This window comes from Chlorocebus sabaeus, chromosome 17 (assembly GCF_047675955.1).
Source record: "Chlorocebus sabaeus isolate Y175 chromosome 17, mChlSab1.0.hap1, whole genome shotgun sequence".
Taxonomy (NCBI): Eukaryota; Metazoa; Chordata; class Mammalia; order Primates; family Cercopithecidae; genus Chlorocebus; species Chlorocebus sabaeus.
Window position 1 is genome coordinate 10,979,315 of NC_132920.1, and position 27,416 is coordinate 11,006,730.

The 27,416-nt window shown below is 40.1% G+C and overlaps 1 protein-coding gene across 4 annotated transcripts in view; it reads right to left on the reverse strand.

Annotated features, from left to right (window-relative positions):
* The window catches only part of ELOVL2 (ELOVL fatty acid elongase 2), a 60,069-nt gene that overhangs the window by 17,529 nt on the left and 15,124 nt on the right, over positions 1–27,416 (reverse strand). For 2 of the 4 annotated variants that reach the window (XM_073005666.1, XM_007973691.3), the window contains exons 2-3: positions 9,259–9,322; positions 3,566–3,753 (exon numbers count right to left, since the gene is read on the reverse strand). In XM_073005666.1, coding sequence (XP_072861767.1) covers positions 3,566–3,753; positions 9,259–9,322 — 252 coding nt within the window. Of the gene's footprint in view, positions 1–3,565; positions 3,754–6,356; positions 8,544–9,155; positions 9,177–9,258; positions 9,323–27,416 lie in introns of those variants that run through there. The other 2 variants (XM_007973693.3, XM_007973692.3) reach the window with 2 other exon arrangements.

Here is a 27,416-nt window from a genome sequence, read left to right on the forward strand (position 1 = left end):
ATAGGGTTAGTTGTAAGGAGGTGTGGACTAAATTACTCCAAAATATACTTAGAATCCACCAGCTTCTTCCCATCTTCACCACCTTAATCCAAGATGCTAGCATCTGTTGCCTGTAGTACTGCAATGATCTCCTAACTGGACTCTTTGCTAACATTCTTGTCAAGTCACCTCATAGCCCATTTTCTATGTAAGAGCTGGAGTGATGTATTTTAAAAGGGAGATAATAGCGCTCCCATCATTAAAATCCTCCAATAGCTTTCCATGACACTTAGAGTGCAAGTCAAATTCCTTCCAAGGCCCCAATGTCATCTGCCATCTCTCCACCTCATCTTGAACCACTGATCCTCTGTCCACTGTGTCATTCAGTCTCAACTCCAATGTTACCTTCTCAGAGGCTGCCCCATCACCAGCCTCTCACTCTTTCCCACAGGGCAAAGTTTGTGTTCTAGAATCTACAGCTGAATCTGACAGTGTGGGAACTCAATACATCTTTGTCGAAAGACTGTTAATAATTATTGTGGTGACTTTCTGGCTTAAGCAGACATCTGCTGACCCCTAACAAGTTAGCAAGGTTAAATCAGTCTGTCACCTGACTCGTGTCTATTAAACATACCCCCAGAGTGTCAAAGAAAGACCTTCTTCCTGCTCTGAAAGAGGTCACAATCAAACAGAGGAGACTGGGCGGCAATCAATGGTAGTGATTTTGAACTGAACTAAGTGATTTTACACTTATACATAGTGTAAGAGAAAGAGTGGGTAAGCAGTAGATAAAATTAGTGGTAGGCAATGGGCTCCGTGCAGATATGTTCTTCCTAGAAAGAAGACATTTACCTCGTTGTTCAAAAACTAAATGGTGGTTCTTGCTCCTGTTGATGGTGACTACTGTTCAACTAGCACTTTGTAATTCACAAAGCATTTTTACATTTACCAACTCCTACTCTGTACTAGTCCATAGGCTCTTCAAGTGTAGAAGCTGTGTCTTATCCATATACTTCAGGGCTTCATATTCAGTGCCTAGTAAAAGCTCACTATGTGCTGATTGAACAGAAGTCATTAATCCTTACAAGTCACTCAAGAGTTATGTAGCATAAATATTGTATCTCTGCTTTATAGGTAAGTTGCCTAAGGTTTGGAAAGCCTAAGTAATTGCTCTAAAATTACACAGAAAGTGACAAAGCTAAAACAAACTTGTGTCTTCTGACTCCATTATACCAAAGCTCCGTCCAAACAGGTACTAGAACTGCTGGTGTGGCTGGACATGCAGGCTGGCCCTTCTGCTGCAGCTGTCACTTCTTTTTCACTATTTATTTTTATTTTTTATTTTACTTTAAGTTCTGGGATACATGCGCAGAATGTGCAGGTTTGTTACACAGGTATACATGTGCCTTGGTGGTTTGCTGGACCTATCAACCTTTCATCTAGGTTTTTAAGCCCCACATGCATTAAGTATTTGTCCTAATGCTCTCCCTCCCCTTGTTCCCCACCCACCAACAGGCCCAGGTGTGTGATGTTCCCCTCCCTGTGTCCATGTGTTCTCATTGTTCAACTCCCACTTATGAGTGAGAACATGTAGTGTCTGGTTTTCTGTTCCTGTGTTAGTTTGCTGAGAATGATGGCTTCCAGTTTCATCCGTGTCCCTGCAAAGGACATGATCACATTCTTTTTTATGGCTGCATAGTATTCCATGGTGTATGTCTACCACATTTTCTTTATCCAGTCTATCATTGATGGGCATTTGGGTTGGTTCCAAGTCTTTGCTATTGTAAATAGTGTCCAGCTGTTACTTATGGAAAATAATCCAAGAGTATCTTTCCTTCTGCTATATAGAGAAACGAATCCCATAAATTACTATCTTGCTAACTCATCTAGTGAGCTAAACTTCAGCTGGTAGAGAACCTAAAATAAAAATGGTCCTTTCAGTGTCAAGTAGATTAGTGAGCACCTATGTAATATAATTTTAAGAGTTGTCAGCTGGGGGTCGTGGCTCAGGCCTGTAATCCCAGCACTCTGGGAGGCCGAGGCAGATGGATCACCTGAGGTCAGGAGTTCAAGACCAGCCTAACCAACATGGTGAATCCCCATCTCTACTAAAAAAAAAATATATATATATATATATATAAAAGCCAGGAATGGTGGTGGGCAGCTGTAATCCCAGCTACTTGGGAGGCTGAGGCAGAAGAATTGCTTGAACTCAGGAGGTGGAGGTTGCAGTGAGCTGAGATTGCGCCACTGCACTGCAGCCTGGGTGACACAGCAAGATTATGCCTCAAAAAAAAAAAAAAAAAAGGTTGTTAGCATGGCTTTTTTGACCCCAAAATTCCATCTGCTATACTGACTGATGCCTAAAATTCCATTATGAGAGCTTCATTCCAGTCATTTATAGTAATATTAATAGTTATTAAGAATGGTACATATTAGAATAATGCATAGAATAAACTCTCAAGAGAACCTTCATTTTAAGGCAAGGATTTATTTTCTTTTAGAATTCAAGATCATCAGAAAGGCAGCTATATTCTTGCCATTTATCTGCCACTTATAGCTTGTATGAATGATTTTATACAAGCTATAAAATCCCTAAAAAATTTTGTTTTCCTTCTCTTTGTCCCTTTTTTCTTTCTTTCTTTCTTTTTTTTGCTACAGCAAGTTATTTAACACTTTTAGATTTCCCCTTCTATTACATTAAAATAACTTTTGGTTATATAGACGGGGCACTCATCCTTGTTCCTTCTCCTGTAAAATGAACTTGTTTGGTGCTTCACAGAGGAATTTGGAGTGCAGGATGTAACAAGGGCCACTAGAGCTGAGCTGAAATGTCAGTGTTCCGAAGACATATGGACTATTCTTTAAGGGAATATATATATTGGCATTTCAGTAAAACTAACTGCATATGATGTTTAAGTTAATTTTTAAAATACTCTGTTAATCACTGTCTATTCTCAGGCAAATTATGAAACTTTTCTAAAGCCTCAGTATCCTCATCTGTAAAAGGAGAAAACTGTAACATGGTCTGTAAAAGCCCATTTGATCTACGTTGTGATTCTAAATTAGACTAGAGACTAAAGAAATAGGTCTAGGCCAGGCATGGTGGCTCACACCTGTAATCTCAGCACTTTGGGAGGCCGAGGCAGGAGGATCACCTGAGATCAGGAGTTCAAGACCAGCCTGGGCAACATGGTGCAACCCGTCTGTACTAAAATTACAAAAATTAGCTGGGCATGGTGGTGAGTACCTGTAATCCCAGCTATTCAGGAGGCTGAGCCATGAGAATCGCTTGAACCCAGGAGGCGGAGGTTGCAGTAAGCTGAGATTGTGCCATTGCCCTCCAGCCTGGATGACAGAGCAAGACTCTGTCTCAAAAAAAAGGTCTAAATTGGGATATGAAAGATTCAAGTTATAAACAAGGACTTCCAGGATTTTCAGAAAGAATAATATCAAATGCTGGAATAAGTTCTTTAGGACTTAAAGTATTGATAGCAACCTTGCGTAGTTCTGCCAGGCTAGATGTGATTGTTTCTATTAATAAAAACTGCTAGTTACTGGACTTCAGCTTTGGCTAAACACTTACCTCTGCCAGCATGTATGCGGAGAGAAGTGTGATTCCGAGATTATACAAGGTGAGGATACCCCTGAGAGAAAGAGCAGGTCTGTTCTTCATATACTTGTTACCCAGCCATATTGAGAGCAGATATATGACAGTAAGAAAAAAGGTAGGAAGGTAAGAGTCCAACATGAACCACCCTCTGACTCGAGAATCTGAAAAGAAACACATACAGTGAGGATCCTGAGGAATGACGCTCCTGTTCAGTCATCAGTATTGTCACATACATTGCATTTGTACACACCAGCACAACAGGGAACAACCCCATACAGCATTAGGTAGGCTGGCCTGGGGTTAGAGTTCAGGGGAAGAGGAAGCCCGTGGGGGCTGAATCGATAAAGGTTTCATGGAGCAAACAGGGCTTAGGCTGAACACTGAATGAAAGGGACAAGGAGTAAAGGTGTGAAGTGACAGTTCTTGAATGCCTATTTTGGAACAGTTACTGTATTTGTTTACTCTAAATTAATAGGAAGTACTATTATGCAATTTTATGGATGAAAAAACAGCTCAGAAAACTTTAGTAACTTTCAAAAGGCTACATCATAGTCAGCAGCAGAGTCAGAATTTGAACCAGTCACATCTGCCTCCCAGCCCATGACACCTTGCACCTGTCCTCCCATGGAGATCAGAGCAGTCAGAGGAAAGAAGGCATATTGATACTGTATCCTAATTCCTAAAGCCCACACAGCTCGGAATTTGCCTAGGATCAGTAATGGAATGGGTTTAGAGTTCAGCTGATTCAGAGAAAGCAATAGGATGACACTGCAGCAAGTTGGAGGCTGCAGACAGCAGAGGCAAAGCCTGGGAGCTGTGATTCAGAACTGAGGACCCAGATCTGCCCATGGGACTGGACGTTTACACAGCAGGGAGGCAAGCAGCTGAATACCTCAGGGCCCCTTATACTGGAGAGTGAATATTTAAAAGCCTAAATGAAACCCACATGCTAGAGCTACAATATAATTAGTAACACCTGAAAATCATTGTACACACAAAATGATTTTTGTTCTCTATTCTGCTCTTTTTATTTGTTTAAATAAAGAAAATGGTTTGGCTGAGAATTATAAAAATTGCATGCTGCTTTTAACCTCTACAAATGGAGTTGTAGTGAGCTGGTTTCACCAACAGGCAATGGCCTTTTCTTGAATTTTTTGTTTTCTAAGTCCCTCTTTCTGGGATGTCCTACCCTGTATACCCCAGCCTCTTGTTAAACCATCCACCCTACAGACAGTACCATTTCTACAAGGAAAGTGCTTTCTCAAGCTCCGACTGTCCCGTCACTTATTTTATAAATATTTCCCACTGGTGATAGAGATAAAAAGGAAGCTCTTCTCAGCATTCATGTGACTAACAGATACCACCTTTCATACAGCAGGCTTGTGATCACCTGCCATGAGTCTGTACTGTGTGTCACTTCCTAATGTCCGTCTCCATATCCGAGTCCTACTCATCTTTTAATGCCCAGATAAAGGTCCTGCCTTCTGAAGGGAGACATTTCCTACTGTGTTTTCGTATCTACAGCTCCTCATATGCATAGCAAGATACTTATTCTCATTTTCTAATTCACAAATTATGGCTACGATACTGTTACTATAACATTTACTGAGCACTTATTCTGTGCCAGGCACTATTCTGAAGCTTTTTACATGTATTAACTTATGTGATTCTCAAAGCAATCCTATTATATAGGTGATAATATCATCCCAGTTTACCCTGAAGAAAAATTGAGCTGTAGAGGCCTAAAAAAGTGAAATTACTTGCACTAAACTGCTACGCTACTTCTTGTTATGGTGTTGGATTGAATTGTGTCCCCCACAAAGATGCCTTCAAGTCCTAACTCCTGGTATCTGTGAATGTGACATTATTTGAAAATAGAGACTTTGCAGATCTAATCTAGCTAAGATGAGGTTATACTGCATTAGGCTGGGCCCTAAGCCAGTGACTAGTGTCAGGAGAGGTCTGGATACAAGGACAAAAGAGGAGAAGGTCATGTGAAGATGGAGGCAGAGATTGGAGTGATGCGTCTACAAGCTAAGGAACACCAGAGATTGCCACCAACAACCAGAAACTAGGGGGAGTCATGGTACAGACTCTTCCCTAGAACTTCAGAGGGAACAAGGCTCTGCTGACACCTTGATTTCAGATTGCTGGCCTCCACAACTGTGAAAAGAATACATTTCTGCTATTTAAGCCACCCAGTTTGTGGTACTTTTTATGGCAGCCTAGGAAACAAACACACATGGTTTAGTATTTAATTGATTTCCAGTAGTTTCAGATGTGCTGGCTTTACCTCCCCAACTACAGTATATGCTCCAGGAGACAGCTACTACATCTTATATCTCTACTCTGTCTGACTCATACCCACTTAGTGCTGAGTTAAGAGGAAACATTCATTAAATGCACATCCATTGGTACATTAAGTCAAGCACATACTGCAAACTAATATAGCACCTGATGTTTTTGTTTTCTTTTGTCACAGTGCTGTAAATGTTTTCTACAGTTGTTAAGGATAATCATAGTTGTTTTAGCCAAAAGATGGGAACAAATGCTTGTAATAAACTTTCTTTTCTTTGGGACTTGAGAAATGTTAGCTCTTCCTCTGAGTCAGTATTCGTGCAGAACAGTACCCCTTGACAGTACTAACATGGTGTGGGCAAAATCAGAAGAGGCTAGGAGACACCGAGAGGTTTATTAGGTGACGTGCCAGTCAGCATCAGCGTGTGAGACTTTTAGGAAGAAAAAAGGATTCTTGATGGCTTACATGCTAGACACCTTGTCACTGTGGAGCTCATCTGATTCCACTGTCAACTGTCAATTTTACAATCTCCTTGCTACAAAGGAAAATTCCATAAAATGACCAGTGCAGAGTAAACAACTGTAATCCTTTCCTCAATTGATCCCACATCCACATAATTCCAGATCACGCCAATCTTACTGGCAGCAAAGCTCAGCGAACTTGGCACAGACAGGTCAGTGTTTTAACTGTCTAGTCAAAGTGTCAAATAGAAAACCACTGTCACCAACAAATCATAGTTCCTCCTGGATCTTGCATGCCTAAGAGAGAGGGCCCTGGGTCCTGCACGCCTAAGCGAGAGTGCCCCCAGGTCCTGCATGCCTAAGGGAGGGGGCCCCGGGTCCTGCATGCCTAAGGGAGAGTGCCCAGGATCTTGCACGCCTAAGGGAGGGGGCCCCCGGGTCCTGCATGCCTAAGGGAGAGGGCCCAGGTCCTGCGTGCCTAACTAAGGGAGAGGGCCTTGGGTCCTGCATGCCTAAGGGAGAGGGCCCCGGGTCCTGCATGCCTAAAAGAGAGGGTCCCGGGTCCTGCATGCCTAAAGGAGAGGGCCCAGGTCCTGCATGCCTAATGGAGAGGGCCGAGGTCCTGTATGCCTAATGGAGAGGGCCCAGGTCCTGCATGCCTAAGGGAGGGGGCCCCCGGGTCCTGCATGCCTAAGGGAGAGGGTCCCGGGTGCTGCATGCCTAAGGGAGAGGGTCCTGGGTCCTGCATGCCTAAGGGAGAGGGTCATGCCTTCTACACTGAGCTGTTCTCCTTTCTACCCACTAGACCTGTAAGGGAGAGAACATAGTAAAAGTAGGTTAGAAGATAAAGATATTCTGCCCTGCCTACCCCACAGAGTCATCAGGAGGATAAAATGGAAAAAGCAAAAAAACTATGTGAAAGGATTTTTTTTCAAAGCTGTATAGAATCAGTATCATTATATTAAAACTATATGGTCATTCATTTAAAAAGTTAATAGAGTCCATGGAGAAAATGGAGAATGGCCTAAATACTCTCCAAGTGATTGTTTATAGATCTTGAGAAACAGGAAAACCTCCTCATTCCCTGCTCTCTCCTCCAATAGGGCTGAGGAAATAACTTGTAGAGAACTAAGGACTTTCCACAGTTCTGTGAGCCAGTAAGGCTCAAGTAAAATGAAACCTTCTGTCTAGAATTCATTCATTTATTTGGAAAATATATAGTGCTGAATATGTTCCCAGAACTGTAATAAACCCTGGAGATAACTGGTGAGTAAAATGGCCAGGGTTCCTGCCCTCATGGGAGAAACTGCTGTTGGTAACCATGAAGTATCTGAAGGTAGTAAACAAGGGTTGAAACAGAGAATGATGAGGGACCACAGCAGACCCCTGTGGATGCCTGGGACTGCAGATACTACCAAACCCTGTGTGTACCATGCTTTTTCCTGTACATATATACCTATGGAAAAGTTTATAAATTAGGCATAGTAAGAGAATAATTATAACAATATACTATAATAAAAGTTTTATGAATATGATCATCTGTCTATCTGAAAATATCTTACTGTATTGTGCTCCCCTATTTTCGGACCATGGTTGACCACAGGTAACTGGAACTGCAGAAAGCAAAACTGATGCTAAGGGCGGACTACTATACCTTAGAGAGGCAAAGCCCAACTGAAAAGGCAATGTTTAAGCTGACACCTCAAGTGTAACAGGAACTGACTCATCTGGAGGGAGGGGTAGGAGATCCTAGGGAGGAATTCCAGGCTCAAGGAATAGCACGTAAAAGAATTTTACGTATTTGCAGAATTAAAAGATGGCTTGAGTAGCTGTATGAAAGCCAGTGAGGACGACGGATACTGACTGAGTTGGAGAGATTGCTGGGGTTAGACAGCCCAAGGGTGTGCAGTCCATGATAAGAAGTTTGGTTTTTACCTGAGAGCAGTGGGATGACATTGATGAGTTTTAAGCTACAGTACCATGCAGTATGACTTAGGTCTTTAGAATATCATTCCAGCTGACACTGAATAAATGACTGGAAGGGGGCAAGAGTGGAAGAGGGGAGACCTGTTAGGAGGCCACTGCAGTAGAGTAAGTGACTGGTGATGAAGGAAGGATGGAGAGATGTCTAAGCTCATCCTACCTGCAGACCCTAGGCAGAGAAAGTGTACACATCTTTTTTTTTTTTTTTTTTTTTTTTTGAGACGGAGTTTCGCTCTGTTGCCCAGGCTGGAGTATAGTGGTGTGATCTTAGCTCACTGCAACCTCTACCTCCCGGGTTTAAGCGATTCTCCTGCCTCAGCCTCCTGAGTAGCTAGGATTACAGGCGCAAGCCACTACACCTGGCTAATTTTTGTATTTTTAGTAGAGACGGGGTTTCACCATGTTGGTCAGGCTGGTCTTGAACTCCTGGCCTCATGATCTACCCACCTCAGCCTCCCAAAGTGCTGGGATTACAGGTGTGAGCCTCCACACCCAGCCAGCACACACATCTTTAAAGGGAATTTATCAAGGCATCTAAGGGCAGAAATGTCATGTGTAACTATGCATGTGAGGAAGGTAGAAGATGAATGGGTGGTGGAGAGGGAACAAGAAAGCAGCATAGTTTAGAAGGAAAGTTACAACCCGGCTTTGTAGCCAGACAGACACTGGAGGAAAGCACTGCATTTCATTCTGTCTCTGCTTCCTGCTCCCAGAACTTCTTTAATCCCAGGAGAGGTTGAGCAGGAGGAGAAATGGGATCTTCTGGACATTCTGGAAGGATATCAAAGTTAAGGAAGTTAAGTTTCTAAATATTAAGTACCTTACTATTTCCAAGACCCCAGAAATAACATAATCCCTTTCTATAAGTAAATGGTGTTCTTGCTGTGTTCCTTCCACATTAAGTTCTCAAGTAGTTCACTGACCTCGCGGTCCAAACATATTGTCCAAAAAAGCATTGATTTCATCATCAAAGGCCTTTAGATGCTCCTAAAAAGAGAAAGAAAAATGATTTAAGTGGTTTTTTTCTTTTTTCTTTTTTTGAAACTGTCAAAACAAGTCACTACCAACAACATGTAATTGCCAGACTCTCCAAGGGTCCCACCTTCAAGGACTTTTGACTGTACAGACTTAAGGAAACAGGACCAGTAAATGCATCCTCGCCTTTCACAAGCCTGTAAAGATTTGGAAAGAAACAATTCCTCTTATTTCCTTAGGCAAGAGGAGTCCTGGAGAACAGGCTTGGTGCATTTAAACATTGAAGGGTTGGCTGGGCGCCATGGCTCACACTTGTAATCCCCGCACTTTGGGAGGCTGAGGTGGGTGGATCGCGAGTTCAGGAGATCGAGGCCACCCTGGCTAACATGGTAAAATCCCGTCTCTACTAAAAATACAAAAAAAAATTAGCCGTGCGTGGCGGTGGGCACCTGTAGTTCCAGCTACTCAGGAGGCTAAGGCAAGAGAATGGCGTGAACCTGGGAGGCGGAGCTTGCAGTGAGCCGAGATCGCACCACTGCACTCCAGCCTGGGCAACAGAGGGAGACTCTGTCTCAAAAAACAAAAAAACAAAAAAACAAACAAACAAACAAAAAAAAAAACATTGAAGGGTTATTGACCTAAATTCCATTTACCTCTAAAATGCTTATAGGCAAAGCTGTTCCATAAGCAACTTCCCTTGTTATAATTAACAGTTGTGGGTAGGCAATAGAGAACGTCCATTTCCACAAAATATATTAATAAATCCAGTTTTTAAATGAAAATTCAGGTTGAATTGTATTTCGAAAAACTGAATCAAAGACTTTAAATAGGACTTGTTTTTCACGTAAGGAAACTGAGCATTACAGCTATTTTTTCTATTTATGTTTTGGTTGTTTTCAAACTGTTTCTTACACATTAACATCTACTTTATATTACTGTAAATAGTGCCACTTAGGTACACCAGATTAATTATTGTCACTTTCACTGGATTCAGGTGGGAGCTGGAATACTGCCAGCTTGGTCTGCTCTCACACTGCTCAAATCCCCGTTCAGGTGTTTCCCAGCCCCGCCACAAAGGTCTGCAGCACCTCCTCAAGCAACCAGAGAAGTCAGAACATTACCAGTGTTTCCAGGAAAGGGATCTCTGCTGGGGAGTGGGGCCGGCGGGTTGGTCCCTGACTGTGCCAGCTGAGCATGACAGCCGCGGGAAGTTGATGTGGGGCACGCGTTAGATTCAGCTCACTCTCCAAAAAAGGTGTAAGTGCCAAAACAGATGATTAATTTGCTGGCATCTGAAAAGAGGAGCTGCATGTTTGGTGCCTTGCACATATCACTTGGACCAATTCCTTATTTGTGACTCTGATCCTGAGAGAAATTTCAAGGAAACGTATGTCTTCGGGAACTTCAGAAAGCTTGGGAAAGAGGATGAAGATTAAAGACTAACATTTACTGGCACCTACTATTGCTGGCCAGCATATTAGGAACTTTATTTTCATTGTTTCAGAATATCTTTACAAAAAATATCTGGATTAAACCAAGCCTGAAAATTTTTAAACAGTATGTTCATCTTTGTTTCCATGCAGGGCATCTCAGGAGGCCCCCAGATGTGACAAAGGTCAGTTATCTGAGATCTCAGTGTGACAGAATATGATCTGTGTTGCTTTAGAATGGGGGCAGATCTGACCAGAGGCCTCTCAGTCTTGAGCAAAGAATGTTAACCTCACAAATGTACTCACCATCATAAATGCCAATGAAATCTTTCTTCCATTGCTGCACCCACAAACAAATGTTTAAACTGTTTCAGCTTGTTTGCTAAGGTTCAAAATCCATTTTCCAACATTTGTAGAGCTAAGAAAACTCTAAAGGTCACAAAGCCCCTATTATTTCTATATTGCAAAAATTTAGTCACAGTGGAAGAAGGGCAGAAACAAAAGTAAAACAAGAGAAGACATGGAGAACAGAAAAGGAAAGAGATGAATAAAAAGAGGCATTCCATTCCTTCATTCATTAATTTATTGATTCATTAACCAATTATTTGAGGATTTTATATACTAGTACTGTTAAATGCTGAAAAATAAAGTTAAATGAGATGTGGTCCTTATCTTCACAGAGTTTTTAGTTGTGAGAGAGTAATACACAAATAAATAAAAAATTACAGTACTAGTGTCTTCAATATTACAAGAGATGTGCTATAATGGATAGAGAAACATACTTTAATTTAGATCTCTTAAAAAGTAAAAGCTTCTTGGAAGAGATAAGGCTATGGCTGAATTTTGAAAGACTGGAGACATTTTCCAGATGGAGAAGGAAAGAAAGAACACATCAGAAAGAAAGATTAACATAGATAAAACACATTGAGGCATGACTCCCTTGGGAAATATTTTTATGGCCAGGGTCTCTAGTGACCTATCTGACAGGCAGAACCACATCCAATGCTGGGAAAATCGGAAACCTGATAAAAATTCTCTATTTCTGGGTTACTTAATATAGTTAGTAAGGAAGTAGTCTAAAAAGGCAATGATGAGATGAGGTGATGTCAGGGGAACAAACCGAGGTTTACACTGGAACAGTAAAACATAGCATAAGCGCAGAGAAGTTTGCAGTGTTAGTCAACTGGGGTGAAATTAGGAAGGCTAACCAGGCAGAGCTTGGGCCAGGAAGTCCTAGCTGCACACTAGATTCTGTGTGTAAATGTCAAGTATGCTGGACAATGTCTGAAGATTAACACCAACTTGGGAGCAGAGAAAAAGCAGCAAACTCCATGCATTTCATTGACACATTTTTGAAGAGCATTCATGTATATAACACTTTGTCATATATATGAAGGGAAAGGAGACAAAGTAGTTGACTGAAAAGTTTATGCACAAATTGGGAAAGTGAGACACAGAAAGTCAAACAGCAAAAACCGAGAGGAGGGGGACACAGAACTGCCACATGACAGAAGATACAGGCATGAGGACGCAGGATGGGTTTTTCAAGACGGTTAGAATTGGGTGGATTAGAAGAAGGGAACAGTATAGCCCTCAGACTTGAGTGAGAGGCACTGGCCTGAGCTCCATGCTTTCAAGGCCCCCTTCTGGTCATCCTTTGGCCACATCCCTCCACAAAGCAAAAATAAAAATAAAAAAATCCTTCAAGTCAAGAGATCATGCCTCCCTATGGCCACAACTTCCCCTCTCCAGATGACATTCCAAGTTCCCCAGGCCACAGAATTCTCTGCCAAATAACCCTGGATCCACTTCCAGAACAACTCCGTGCCCTTACAAGAAAGCTTGTGTTCAACGACTTGGAATTCAATTTGTGGCTGTGTACAGCAAATATAAGAAGAATGGAAAGACTGGTAGCAAGGAGAGCCTTATTTAATTGTGGACCCCTGATTACTTACCATAGTTGGTAGGAATGTAAAATGGTACAGCCACTTTGCAAAACAGTTCAACATAAACACACACCTACCATATGATCCAGTTTTCCACCCCCAGGTATTCACCCAAGAGAAAAGAAAGCATATTCCCATGCAAAGACTTGAACGCAAATATTCATAGCAATTTTATTTGCAATTGCTAAAAAGAAGAAACTCCCAAATGTCTATCAACAGGTGACAAATTGTGTATAGCCATACAGTAAATACTACTCAGCAATATAAAGGAATGAACAATTGACGTACACACAACATGGATGGATCTTAAAATTATTCTGCATGAAAAAAGTTACACAAAGATTACATACTATATGTTTCCATTTATATGAAATTCTAGAAAATATAACTTACAGTGACAGAGAGCAGATCAGTGGTTGCCTGCGGACTGCAGAAGAAGAGACCAGAATAGCCTTCAAAATGAGGGCTAAATAAGGACATACTCATATATGCCTAAGTGAGAGAATCTGGAACCAGCAGAACTGCACTACATAGTATGCTAAAGATGCTCTTCATGCCAAAGGGAAATGACTCCATATGGAAAGTAGAATTTGCAGAAAAGACTCAAGAGCACCAAAAATTGATCTATATATTTGAAGAGCCATATTCTGAGCACCCTACAGCAAACTGGCCTCCCCCACCTCATCACACCACTGTTACTGCCAGCAGCACCAGCACCACCTCTAATGACACCTCCGTCGCCACCACCAGGAATCAGTGTGGCCTAATACCCAGGGATGCCCTGGACCTGTCCCTTCTATTGGCAATAAATACACCACTTGGAGGTAGTAGGGATCCATGTAAGGCAGTCTCACTGGACTGACTTCTCTTTTTTGTTCGTTTTTTAGTTTTTTTGAGACGGAGTCTTGCTTTGTCACCCAGGCTAGAGCAGTGGCGCTATCTTGGCTCACTGCAAGCTCTGCCTCCCGGGTTCACACCATTCTCCTGCCTCAGCCTCCTGAGTAGCTGGGACCACAGGTGCCCGCCACCACGCCCGGCTAATTTTTTTGTATTTTTAGTAGAGACGGGGTTTCACTGTGTTAGCCAGGATGGTCTCCATCCCCTGACCTGGTGATCTGCCCGCCTCAGTCTCCCAAAGTACTGGGATTACAGGAGTGAGCCACTGCGCCCGGCCTGGACTGACTTCTTATAGAAATTTGAGAGGGTCTTCCTGGCTGTGGAATGTGCAGCTCCTAGTGCTGGTAGACTGGCACACCATACACCCCTGCCTTCTGTAGGTAGTTGGGAAACATGAGAGCCAAGAAGGGCACACTTCTTGGGCATACTTTTTTGCCACCCTGATGTTGACTGGGATGTCCACCCATCCCTAACTCTATCCGTTAGGGCAAACCAGGGCATCTCAAATGGGAGGGCATTTCCCAGTTGGCTCTGGAAGGTTTAAGTCTGTGATCACTGCTTTATCCTCAAAACCCTGATGGCCCAGATTTTCTTCAGCAAAGGCTGCCTTGCAATCAGAATCACTGCCACCATGATTAAGGGCCATTCTACAGAAGCTGAGGCAGGAAGCAAGGCAGAAATGAACCTACCATAAAATTCTGCCTGTGCTTTCTCTAGTCTCGAAAGGATAGGACTCTTGATTCCATTGTATTCTTTCTTTTCTTTCTTCTCTTCCTTTGATTTCCTTTTCCCCTCTATTTCCTTCTTCCTTCTTCCCCTTCTCCCTTCCTTTTTTACTCATTCCTTCTTCTTTACCTTCCTTTTTAAAATTTACGTTTTAGGCATTTTCTGGTTTTTGGCATTTGTCTACCATGGGCATTCTGTTGTATAAAAACCCAGTGATTCAAGATCTTGATGTTTGCCCTGTTTTGTTGATACAGTTTTATAGAACATTTAAAAGACACATTCAATGAGAACAGCTATTTTCTACACCAACTCAATGAGAACAGCTATTTTCTACACCAACTCACTGCTTTTTAAAATTAGCAAAAACCATTAAGATCACAAAACACACTGTTTGATATATAGCATCCAAAAAGACTTTGTCTTTTCTTTTTTAATGTACATTTCAGAGTAAACTAAATGTGAAGTATTCAATGACAACAAGTCAGAAAATGGGATCTGATCAGCTTAGGAATGAATAGATTTCGTACTAACCTGACACAATTCTAACAGCTTCCCAGGAACCTCAAGGTCAAGGCTGAGCTGTACAGAACTGAGAGAAGAAGAGGTGATATCTGCTCTCAGGGGCAAGGGAGACAGACTAGAGTCAGGCAATGAGTCCTCTCCATTGTTCCCATGGCTCAGGGTGGCCTTCAAATGTTGAAACCTCTTTTGGCAACTCCTGGGGAGATTATTCCCAGCCAGTCTCTCATGTATTCAAAGAAACTAAATGTGTTTACCTTTGTGAATGAAACTAGGTTTAGAGGATGGATAAGAGTGGATTTTATATAAAAATGCATAAAATTATTTGGCTGTCATGCAGCTGACTTCACACAATATGTATCTGTGCACATTTTACACTGACACCCCTAAACTTCCTTTTCGGGGACTATCCACTCATCATCCCTACCTCCCGACTACTATTCTCTGGAGGGAGTAATGAGCTAAGTTGGAGGGTGAGGGTAGGCAATGGGTAGAAAAATCTTTCATGTATGGGAACTCTAAATTGTTATTATGTATTTTAGTAACATCATAAGGCTGAAACTGTCTACCTTAGGTTCTAAAGAATCTGAGGATCATTTCTAACATCTTAGAAATGAGATGTTAATAAGTTAACCCTCATGGGGAGTAATACTGGCTACTGTTTATTAAACATTTAGTATGTGTCAGGCACCTGATACATACTCTCTATGGTTGTCACAATAACCTTGCAAGTTGGGTATCTTTCCCAGTTTACAGATGTGGAAATTGAGACTGCAGACTCAAGAGTGGTGCTGTCAGGTGAGACTTCAACTACAATGAATCTGTTTTTCAACTTTCAGACTGAAGGGTTTCAGAGCTTGGATAGTGGAGAACAATATCTGCGGATCTCATGCTCCTTTCTTGTGCTGTGGTATCTCAGGATACCACAAAGCCAATAGTGGGTGATTTTATTTGCATCCTAGGTAGTCCTGAGGTTACAGGACAGTCTCATTCAATTAAGGTGATAAAAGGACTTCAAGAACAGAACTGTTGCTACAGTTTGGTTATGCTCCACTTCCTGCACATGGCTCTGTGTTTTATTCAGAGTCTGGCCAAATGGTAACTCCTTACATATCTCCCGATCATCTCAAGGGCCTAATTACCAAAGAGGGAAGCATCTGCTTGTGGCATCCTGGCTTGTGGTGCAATCATTCACCATCCCCTGACCTGCTCTATTTTTTCTTTACAGCACGTATTACCCAGACTTTCGCTGGCCTGTTAATTTGTGTATTGTCTAGGTCCTCCACTAAAATCTAAGCTCCAGTTAGCCCCAATTCCAAGAACAATGTCTGGCACATAATGGGCACTTAATATTTATTGAATGAATTAATCAAATACTCATTCTTCTGAACCTTTACAATACTCACATGATATCCATTTCATATACTTCGCATGCCTAGTTATACTTTCATACACATGATCTAGTTTTTAGTGTGTTTTGAAAGAGCCTTAACATTCTTAACTCCCAGTTAATTCTCAGGGTCAACTGGATCCAATTTTATTTTTTAAATTTCTTTTTGGAAGTTTTCTTCCAAAGAACACAGAAAAAAATTGCCTATATATTTTTAAAGTAGAGTCAAATTTATTCTCTCTTGCAATTAATGTGAATAGAATGAACCCTTTTATAAGTCTATGATACATTATGGGATCTTAGTGATCTTATTTTTTTCTATAACTTAAAACATTTTTCTATGTGGTCATCCTAGGAATTATCACTGCTTATCAATAATTCCAACCTATACTAAAAAATGTGAAAAGGTAAGAATAATGGTATTGCCTAGAAGGACAATGCAAGAGTCAAATAAGCCACCACGATTGCCTCATCTTTTACTTTTCTCATTTCTTTAACAAACTATTGCATCATGCTTCAAGAAGATACACAAGAAGTTTGGAGACACCATCTTTATGGACTTTTTAAACCTTTCATTGAACACAGTCGAGAGTTCAGAATTTTTCAGGTTCTTAAACTTTAATATTCCTAAGTCACCTGGGGATCTTGGTAACGTACAGGTTCTCATTCAAGTGGTCTAGATGGGCTTTGAGTTTGCATTTCTAACAAGCTGCCAGGTGATACTGAAGCTGCTGGGCTAAAGGTCACATTTTGAGTAGCAACAATTAGACTACGCACAGGCTCATGAAATTGGTTTAGATTACAATTAAAGGATTGATTTTTTGATGTGTTTCTATTACAAAAATACCAAGTCCTTGCTTACTTTCTACAAATCAACCAAGTATTTCATTATTATCTAGTCGATGAAATTCAAACTTGTTTATACTTATTATATAACCATTAATTTCAAAGCATTTAGTAATTAGTGGGTTATACAAACCCACTTAGATAGTATCCACATTGCTCCAAACAGAAATAAAATCTCTGGGCTACTTGTATTTTACCTTATATTTGCTGTACCTGAATACACTATTCTGAAAGTGGCCTGCTTAAGGAGAGGTACAAAGAGGCTTGTGCCTTCTTGATCAGGATATTATACTTCTATTACCGTTATCACAACATTGCATTCAGACACTGCATCAGCTAGTCCTTGCCAACAAACATCACCAGGTTATTTTCATGTTAACTACTGTTGAAATCAAGTCTTACATCCTATACTTCTATAACACATTTTTAAAATAAGCTAACTAAACTAGGTAAAAAAAAAAAAAAGCTTCAAAGAATTCCTATAGTTCTATAAGCCTTAAAGAATACTTTCCTGTAAGAAAGAAAATCAGAGTGAAATCAGATAACATAAAGCACAAGCTTCGCTTTCTGGGATTTGATTTAGAGAAATAAATTGTTTACAAACCCCAATCTACTTGCCTATGCATGTATGTACAAGTACATATAGTATACACATAAGACAAATGTCAAAGAGTACACATCAAACTTAACAGTGACTACTGCTGGGGAGGCAAGGAGAATGGTGGGCATGGGGGAGAAGGAAAAGAGAGGGACTAACTCTTTACTCTGTATATGTCCCTATTGTTTTAGTTTTTTTTTTTTTTTTTTTTTTTTTTTTGACAGAGTCTCGCTTCTTTGCCCAGGCTGAAGTGCAATGGCACGATCTCAGCTCACAGCAACCTCCGCCTCCTGGGTTCAAGCGATTCTCCCGCCTCAGCCTTCTGAGTAGCTGGGATTACAGGCACGCGCCACCACGCCTGGCTAATTTTTGTATATTTAGTAGAGACAGGGTTTCACCATGTTGGCCAGTTTCAAACTCCTGACCTCAGGTGATCCACCTGCCTCGGCCTCCCAAAGTGCTGGGATTACAGGCCTGAGCCACTGCGCCTGGCTTGTATCATTTTACTTTTTAACAATAAATCATTATCAACATATCAATTGTATAATTAAAACGCTAAAACTAAAAACTAAGGAAAAAACTGTTAGCAAAATGACTTATAGAGGAAAGTTGTACATGTTCCTCCTTAAGTCTTAAAAAAAAGATCAGTTTCCAGTAGGTTGGTTTCTTCCTATCTACTTGAAATAAAAGGTGAGAGAAATGAGATGATATCATGATATAAAATGACTAAAAAGTATGACCCTATTTGAGAAATTCTTGACTAAGTGAAAAGTAACTTAAATGTTCATCAAATATGTATTATTTTATATTGGTACAAACAGATTAGTGATAATAGTAATCAACCCAACTTTCTATAGTAATTGGCAATAAATGTTTGGATCAGTCTTGAAGTTCACATTACACATGCTAAGCTACCACAATCCAACTATCTTCAAAACATCAGTAAAGCCAGTCACTGTCTAGTATTTCCATATGGGTCTTTCCCAGATGCTCAGGGAAGGGGTACAAGAGGGTCCTTTAGCTCTTTAGTTGCTCCATTCTGCTTTATCTGCCAACATACCTCAGAGGAATAATATGATTCCAGCCCCACAGTAAGAGAAGGATTTTATTCAACCCAAGCAAACCCCTGAGGGGCTTCCCTCAGTGGATGTGCAGCAGTCTGTCCTGAGTGTTGGTGAGATTGCCATGTCTTAACAGTAAAACAGCATTTTTCCCCCTAGTAGGTCAAATTCATACAAAAACCAAAACTCTAAAGCAAGCATGGTCCAGTGACAAACTCATTATTTTTATCATTACAAGTGTGGTTAATGGCACTATTATCGATGTTTAAATATGATGGAACTAACACAGTGCAGAGCTCAGTGGAAGGAAAAGTCCAACTCAATGAACTGTGCTATAGTAGTTTGGATGTATGCACTATGCATCTCAACCTCAATTCCTTGGTAACCAGCTCTATGTTACAAGAGGAACTAGCATTCTTATCTGACATAAAATCTGAAGAACTTTAAAAAATTAAACAATTGGTATCCACTCCTTTTGCAGACTGGCCAGAATGTGACGACCTCCACCCACTTTGCAAGTCTCTGCTCCTTCCAAATCCTCGGATGTCCTCTTTGTTCCAGGCATATCTAATTACTTGGAGTTCCTCCAATGCATCCTGTTCTCTGCGTGTGCCACTGCATGTGTTCTTCCCTCTGCCTGGATATGCCTCCTAACTCTATGATGGTTTTCCCTGGCCCCCCTTGTTCTCCCAAACTAGTCAAGATCTTTGCCTGGCACACACCGAGCTCTCAATAAGCTTTTGTGAAAAGTGTCTTTTAATGAACAAGTTCCAGAATCACACCAGGAATGGGGCTAGAAGACTTCAAGGGTCTACTTTTGACCTCTTTTTCCTTTGACAACACCCTTCTTCAGGTTCAGAGGGGTGTCAGAATTGTATGTGTATTAATATATATTTGGCAAATAAAGAGTGTAGGAGAGTAGGAAGAGAGAACAGAGACATGGAGAAAGCTTTGGGAAAGTATCACTATTTTAAAGCAGAGATATACTGAGACAGCAATAATACGAAAAATATACACACCAAGACTCAGTAGAAACCAACTACTAAAACCCAAAACAAACCTTTTTATTTTAGATTTTTAAGAGGTAAATACCGAGGTTTAAACAATTATTAATATCATTAATATATTTTAAACAGCAGTTTTCTAGTGTGTTACAGGGCATGTGTGCATTCATTCATCTGTTTCATCTGCACATGGTGGCTGGTGCTGCTGGCTCAACTTTTGGCTTCAGAATCCTGAGCAAACTGGCAGGACAGTCCCCTTTGCATGAGAACCTGAGCTACGCTTGAGAGGGAGCTCATCCTAAGGAGGTGCGTTGGTGGAGTGTCAGATGCTGACGGGGCTGTCTCAGTAACAAAGCACTAACTGAACGTGAGAGGAGTAATGTTAAGTGTAATAGGGAGTCTGTCACTTGGGATTCTTCATGGCTGCATTCCCCCGGGGTCCCAGGGAGAGAGAGGCCGTGATGAAAAAGAATGGGATGTACTCACATAAGACACTGGGGTTGCACCTGGAGTGCTTTGTGATCTCTCTACCAGAACAGGAAAGAGGAGAAAGGCATTCTCCTTAACTTTTCCACACAATGTTGCGTGGAGTGTGTTACCTGCAAGCCTCCTGTGTCAGAAGTTGTGTCCAGCTAAACAAGAATTGGTGTCCAGCAGAGTCTGGGACACCTGGTACGAACAGCAGCGAGCACTGCCAAGCATTGCGCTCGGCAGGCAGCCGGCACTCCACATGCAGGGCTGGGTGGTCGTGGATATGGGGGTCTTACCCAGCAGAGAGGGACCTGAACAAGAGAAGAGGACTAACCCACAGACGGCATGAAAAGACAGACCGGAATCATTCACAATCAATCCCGGGAGAACTCTTGGAAGAACTCTCTGGGTATGGGTACGTGTGTACGTCAACGGTGAAGAACAGGGCAGGGAATTTGTGAGGAGCTGGAGAAAGAGCTGGTGAAACATAAATTATACACACACAAAAAACTGTGAGTTTGCCACTCAGGTGTGTATCTCTGGTGCACAGAATGGTGCTTCGTTATCAGATATAACTATATCTTATTGGTTACGCTTCTGAAATAGATTTTAAACATTTAAAATATATTCACGAAGCTTAAATGACTTGTGACTTAATTCACTGGTTACACAGAAATGTGCCAAGTTTAAGGAAACTCACCTTACTAAATAATGACTATAATAAATAGTCTCATCTTAATAATGACTATAATAGTTTCTTTCCAGTTATCTTTCAAGTTATGGCCTTCTCTCCAAGAGTATAGAAATAAAATCCAAAAAAATACTTGTAATATTCTGATGTCATTAGAATATATAAAATAACTTGCTTTAATTTCAAGTGAATAAAATGAAATCTGCTCTGCAGAAAAACAAAAAGCTTCAATTTCACAATCAGAAATAAAGTTATTCAGTGATTCAATGCTGAATATGTCTGAAACAGAAAAGCGAACAATGCTGCTAAGTTTGCAGTTCAAAATATTTGTAATGATTATTACAACTGCTTCTTCCACAGGAAGTGGTGAGTGAATATAAAACTCCTTGGAGATTTCATCCAAAGCCAGATATCTGTATTCAGGACACCTTGGAACTGTACCAGTTTCTGGATTTGGGAACATGGGGAAGAATAAAACTCTTTCACAATTAAGAGCAGCAATGAAAGGAGATTCTGTCTGTGTGTGCTCTGGTTATCAAGTACTGACCAGAGGGGAAGCAGGTTGGCTATTCTGCATGTACAAGTGGTATCCTTTTGAATATGAAAACAAAGGAAAGCTTTTAATGATTTCTTAGAAAAAATATGGGCCAAATTTTATTTCTAATTTTTTAGGCAACAATCACATCTGAATTATTTCTATGTATTTCTATATATTCTGAAAATATCTACAGTATTTTGATATATTTATGGTCATCAAAAGGATTAGTATTTTACTGCTAATACTGAGCAAGAGACAATCTGTGAGTCATCTGAACAGACTATTTTATATTTTCCTTCTTTTAAGCTATAAAACCAACCAATATGGGGATTTATTGAGCGATTCAGATTCCATCCCTGCTGAATGAAATCTTCAGCACACGCTTTTTTGTTTGGCAGTGCATTACCATCAAAGTGATGGTGATCTGCCCTTCACTGCATCCTCTTTTCTAGGAGGTAAAGGAAAATAATACCTCTCCCTTAGCATTTTAATCTGAATAATGTCAAATCAAATTGAGTACCATTAAGAAGAAAATAAATCACTAAAAAGAAAAATGCAGCCTAAGCTGTGTGAGCAAAAAAATTGGAAAAACACTCTACTTGGCCTCTATGATGGTTAGAGTTTTACAAACTAATTTTAGATAATTGAATTTCATGTTAGTTTCAGCATCTTCTAGGATATCCTTGTAATTCACCTTAATTCATTCATCACTGTTCAATCATCAGCCCAACATAGTCTCCAAATACGGAGCTGATGAATAAAGACAGACAACTCTATGGAGGGAGGGAAGAAACAGGTGAAGAGTATTATCTATTTTACAGATGATGAGAGGCACAAAATAAAGTTATTTATTACAAGCTATACACCGTGTGTGGCTAAGCCAATGGCTTTGCCAAGATGTTGAGTCAAAATAAAGAAAATTATGTAAATGTAAGCCTCTGGCCCCCATTTTAAAATTGGCATTGTGTCACACACAATCTTCTCTTCAGGTTCTTCTTGGATATTGTTTTGAATCCTGCTAAATGAACACTTTTATGACATACTAGCCTTTTTCTTATTGATAAATCATTTCTATCCAATGGCCAATAGTACCTTGTAATATGAAATGTTCCTTAAGTAAATATAATCATTTTAATATTCCTATTATTAGGTCTCTAGACACCACTATTTTTTGTATTACAGGACAAAAATATGTACATATATTCTCTAAGTACTTAGTATTACTGAATAAAATGATCTCCAAGGCCCCTTCTGGCTCTCCGTTTTAAAGAGACAATGATAGTGAGTCTCTTTATTCTCCCATCATTCCTATTCTTCCCTCTTCTGCTTTCTTCTACAGTCTCGAAGGCAGTAGGCAGAGTGCCAGATTCATACAAAAAGAAAGAACTGGCTCTACAATATTGTTGACCAAATATCAGCGATCAGCAAACATGAAATTGTCACTGATTCTGAAACAAAAAGTACAAATTTCTCAAAAGTAACCTTAACCTAAATTGGCTTTTTTTGGAAAGCAGCGTGGTTAATTGGAGGAAAGGTATGGTGAGTTTGTTCCTAACCTCAACAGACAAATTTGTTTGGATTTCCCACTTATACTTTTGAGAGAAACTGTTTCTTTCTGAAACTTTCTTCTGTATCTGTATTTCAGGAAACTCAGAGAGAAGGGATAGATTACCACTCAACACACAACCTTGGAAACTAAAGATTTCAGAGGACTTGTTACTTAGCAGAATTTGCAGTGTGCAATGGTAGCACAAAGCAGTTTCTGTAGGGACAACAGCGTAATCCCATAAATTCTAGCAGCCACTGACCTCTACACCATTCCTTGGAGAGAAAAATTCATATTTCCTCAGTTTTCTTTAAAGTGCTAAGTAATAGCAGATTCAAGCCCTCCCCTCAGGTTCCCACTGTCCATCCCTGCTGCCAACCGACAGGCAGCCCATTCTTTGCTGTACAAGAATTTTGAAACCACTACTAAATATAAGAATATAAAACAAAATAAACAAGTATGCTAATATTTTTTAGCTTCACATATGGTGCCAGTGTCTAAAATATGTAAAACTGATACATAATTTGGAAATGAACTGGGCAGACAGAACCGAAATAAGTAAAACTGAAATCTGCAGCCCTTTAATACTGAGTGACTTGTGTTTGGTAACTTGAGTTACTTCAGGCATTTCACTCATTCAACAATTTTTCTGTTCTGAAGTCTTCTTTTGAATGCTTTTCTTCAGTGTAACTTCTAGTAGAAGTTTTAAAATGAACAAATGCCTATTTGAAACAATTATATGTGTAACATAAAAATTAAAACAAAGTTAGAAAAGCACACCCATTCAGAGCCATACAAATACTTTAAGAGATTACCAAATTTTCTTTAAAAAGCTTATGGATCAATCGCTTGTCTATCAGAAACTACTTGACTTCTATAAAATTAACACAAAAGTACAGTAGTTGTTATTTTCGTGGTTTTATGATTTTAAAAATATTTTCTCTGCAGAAGTCTTCACCCAGTTTTTGCCTCTCAGCTCTCAAAAATAATTTTTTTTATATAAGCTTTTTAGAACTGTATCATTATAGAGAATGTTAACTGCTGTACTGAATGCAGCTGTAAAAGATATATCGTCTTTTTGCTTCCAACCTATAAAAGAGAAAGGGTCAGTTCAGTAATACTAAAGGGTAGCGAAGTGGGGTGGTGAGAAACATTCCTGAGTTTTCTAAGCAGATAAACCATCAAGTTTTCAGGACAGTGAAGTGGAAGTAGCGACTGCAAGAGCCAGTTACGACAGCGTGGCTTCCCCTTTGCTAGTGCTAGCAGCCTGATGAGTGGTTCTAACTGTTCCTCAAAGGGCAGGCAAAATTAATCTCCAGAGAAGACTTAAAGAAAGTATCCTGGTCTGATTCCATAAAAATAAATGTGTACTGGGTTTAGATGTATGAGAAAAGTTAAAGAAGGAGATGTTAGACTATGAATTTTTTTGTCATTGTCTTTTAAAGGAGAAAGTCCCGCCAACTCATTTGCATAACCTTAAAATAGCCACGGTTGAAAATGCAAATGGCTCCTGTAACCAGCAAGCGGCAGTGCCTTTTGGGTCGGGCTGTGCCAGGCTGCCAAGATACCGGTGGGCAGCATGTGGCAGGAAATCCTTTTGTGATCCTTCTGGGCTATAACAGGAGAGACAAGCAGACTCTTGCACGTTAATCCGGGACCTGGGGGTGAAGTGTTGTACTACAGACATCCAGGACAGCCACCAAGAAACTGATTCTTAGAGAGCCTCCTTTGTTTCACTCGACTAACTAGGAGTTGTAGGGAAACTGAGGCTGTTTATTAGCACTTTTGTCATTTGTCTTTTTCCATCTGTCTCTGTCCACACTCTTACCTCATACTAAAAGGCCTCTAGCTTTATATGTATGCAGCATATGGAATAGAATAACAGGATTTATTGCCGTCTGTGGATCATAGCCTGATTTCTTCATGTAAACTTTACATAGCTATATGGAGTATTATTATTTATATCTAATAGATTAACTATCCTTACACAGATTTCTATCTTTTAAAATATTTGACAAAAATTACATATACTTATGGTGCACATGATGTGAAATATGAATACAGTGTGGAATGGTGAAATCAAGCTAACTAACACATCCATTACCTCACAACCTTATCATTTTTTTGTGGTGAGAATATTTAACTATAATCACCATGTTGTTCGATGTATCTCTTGAACTTATTCTTCCTGTCTGATGGAAATTTTGTATCCTTTGACCAAGAAGAGATTTATATCTTTAGATAAAATGATATTTTAAAAGTTTTGGTACAAATACTTCTCACTTCTTAAATTTATCCTTCTATGTTTTATGAAAAATAACCTTAAAAGTATAGTATAAATCCACATCAATTTTTACTATAGAAATTCACTTCCCATCACACAGCATTGTAAAGGCTCAAGAATGAGCTCTGCATGGTCCACAGTCTTTGTTAGGAACAGAAATGAGTTCAGAAACGAGTGATTTTTTTAAACCTCAGATGAGTAGGAGCAGCTTATTGGCTCTTGTCATGTGGGAGAATCATGGACTTTTTAACTTTCCACCCAAAGCTGGAAATAATTGGTTTCTACAATAATTCTGATAGAAATTTACCCACCTTACTGGAAAGACTTCTTACTACTCTGTAAGGTAGCACATTCCATTTTAAAAATGTTTCTTGTTTTTAGAAAGTCCTACTTTATTTTGTGCTAAAAATCTTTCCCCATTCAACTGTTAGCCATAAATCCTAATTCTTTCCTCTGGAGTTACACAAAACTAGTACCATTTTTCTTCCACACGAGAGCCCTTCAGATATTTGATTAGAGGCATTAATTCACCCCCTGCTTTCACCTTTCCTAGGCAAGCAGCCTCAGGAAATTCAACTTGTCCCATTCTCCTCTCCCTCCCTCACTGCCTTTCTCTGCTTTACTATGTGGACTGACCTTTCCCACTTTCCACAAGCACTAACTGAGTATCTACTAGATATTAGGCACTAGACACATGCCCATATAAATGACATGAGCTCCAGACTCTCACCTTCTTCAGCATTCTTTCTAAATTGATTCCAGTTTGTCAACATTTCTCTTTCAATAGAGCCCTCAGAAGTGAACATTTTCAGAATGTGATGGAACTATTATCTTTCTTGCTCTGAACATCGTATTTCTCTTGGTATACCCAATTCCTTTTGCCTGAGCCTTGCTATTTTCCCCAATGCCATTCCTCCAAATGGGTCTAATTTGGACTTTTTTGGGGGAAAAAAGTCTACACACATAGGTTCCTTTTCTTTTCCATCAAGCAACTGATGACAATAGAGTTCCTCTGTAACTATGTATAAGCGGCTTTGGTTATAGGATGTCTTTTCCTCTTTGGAGATTTGGTTTCTAGCTTTAGATCTGGATATAGCATTTTAATGCCATAATAGATTAAGTCATCCTAGAACATACAGTTATGCCTCATTTGCTGTGGCTGGGGAGGTAAGCCATTGCCTGACTTACATCCTGTTTATCTGACTTTTTAGTCTGGCCACTTTATAGAGATTGTACCGTTGACTAGAAGCAGGTGTGGACAAACAGGCTGATCTGTGATTGGATGGCTTCCGTCCACAGAAACTGTCTCCATCAGAAGAGGATATTGCCTCCACGTTGGAAGAATGAATGGGCTCTCTTTTTTACCTATTGATTGGTTTATAAAGAAAAAAATTAAATTCTCCCACATAGCTACCCCACAGCAGCCATGAAAGCTTGCTTTATATGTGTTTTTTTTTAATTTTAAAATAATGTATCAAGAAGTTCCTATTGCCAGTTGAGAGCTGCCCCCATCACTGATTTCTTCATTATAGAAACTATAGATGATAGTAATAATAGTAATGTATTTATTATAAATAGCTAGAATATGTTTATTAGATACCAGCCATTGTACTGGGCACATTATATCCTATTATCTCACTATTACTTCGTTTAGTTCTCGCAACTACTCTATAAGGCAGGTATGTTCAGCCCCCTTGACAGATCAGGAAAATGAGACTTAGTGAGGTAAAGCAACTTGCCTGATTTCACAGAGCTAGTAAATGAGACTGCAGCATCTTCTTGTCACTCATGCATGGGGTGATTATTTTAAATCAGTACTGAGTATGGTTCTGGGTGGGGTGTCACTTAAGGCTATGGTTAAAAGAGGTAGCATGAGCTTGGGCAACATGACAAAACTTCATGTCTACAAAAAAAAAAAAAAAAAGAAAAACAGCTGGGAGTGGTGGCACACGCCTGTAGTCCCAGCTACCCAGGAGGCTGAGGCACAAGAATTACTTGAACCTGGGAGGCGGAAGCTGTAGTGAGACAAGATCGTGTCACTGCACTTCAGCCTGGGCGACAGAGGGAGATCTCAAAAAAAAAAAAAAAAAAAAAAAAAAAAAAAAAAAAAAAAGGTAGCCTGGCATTCAGTGTGGTTCACTGCAAAGAACAGGAGTTTT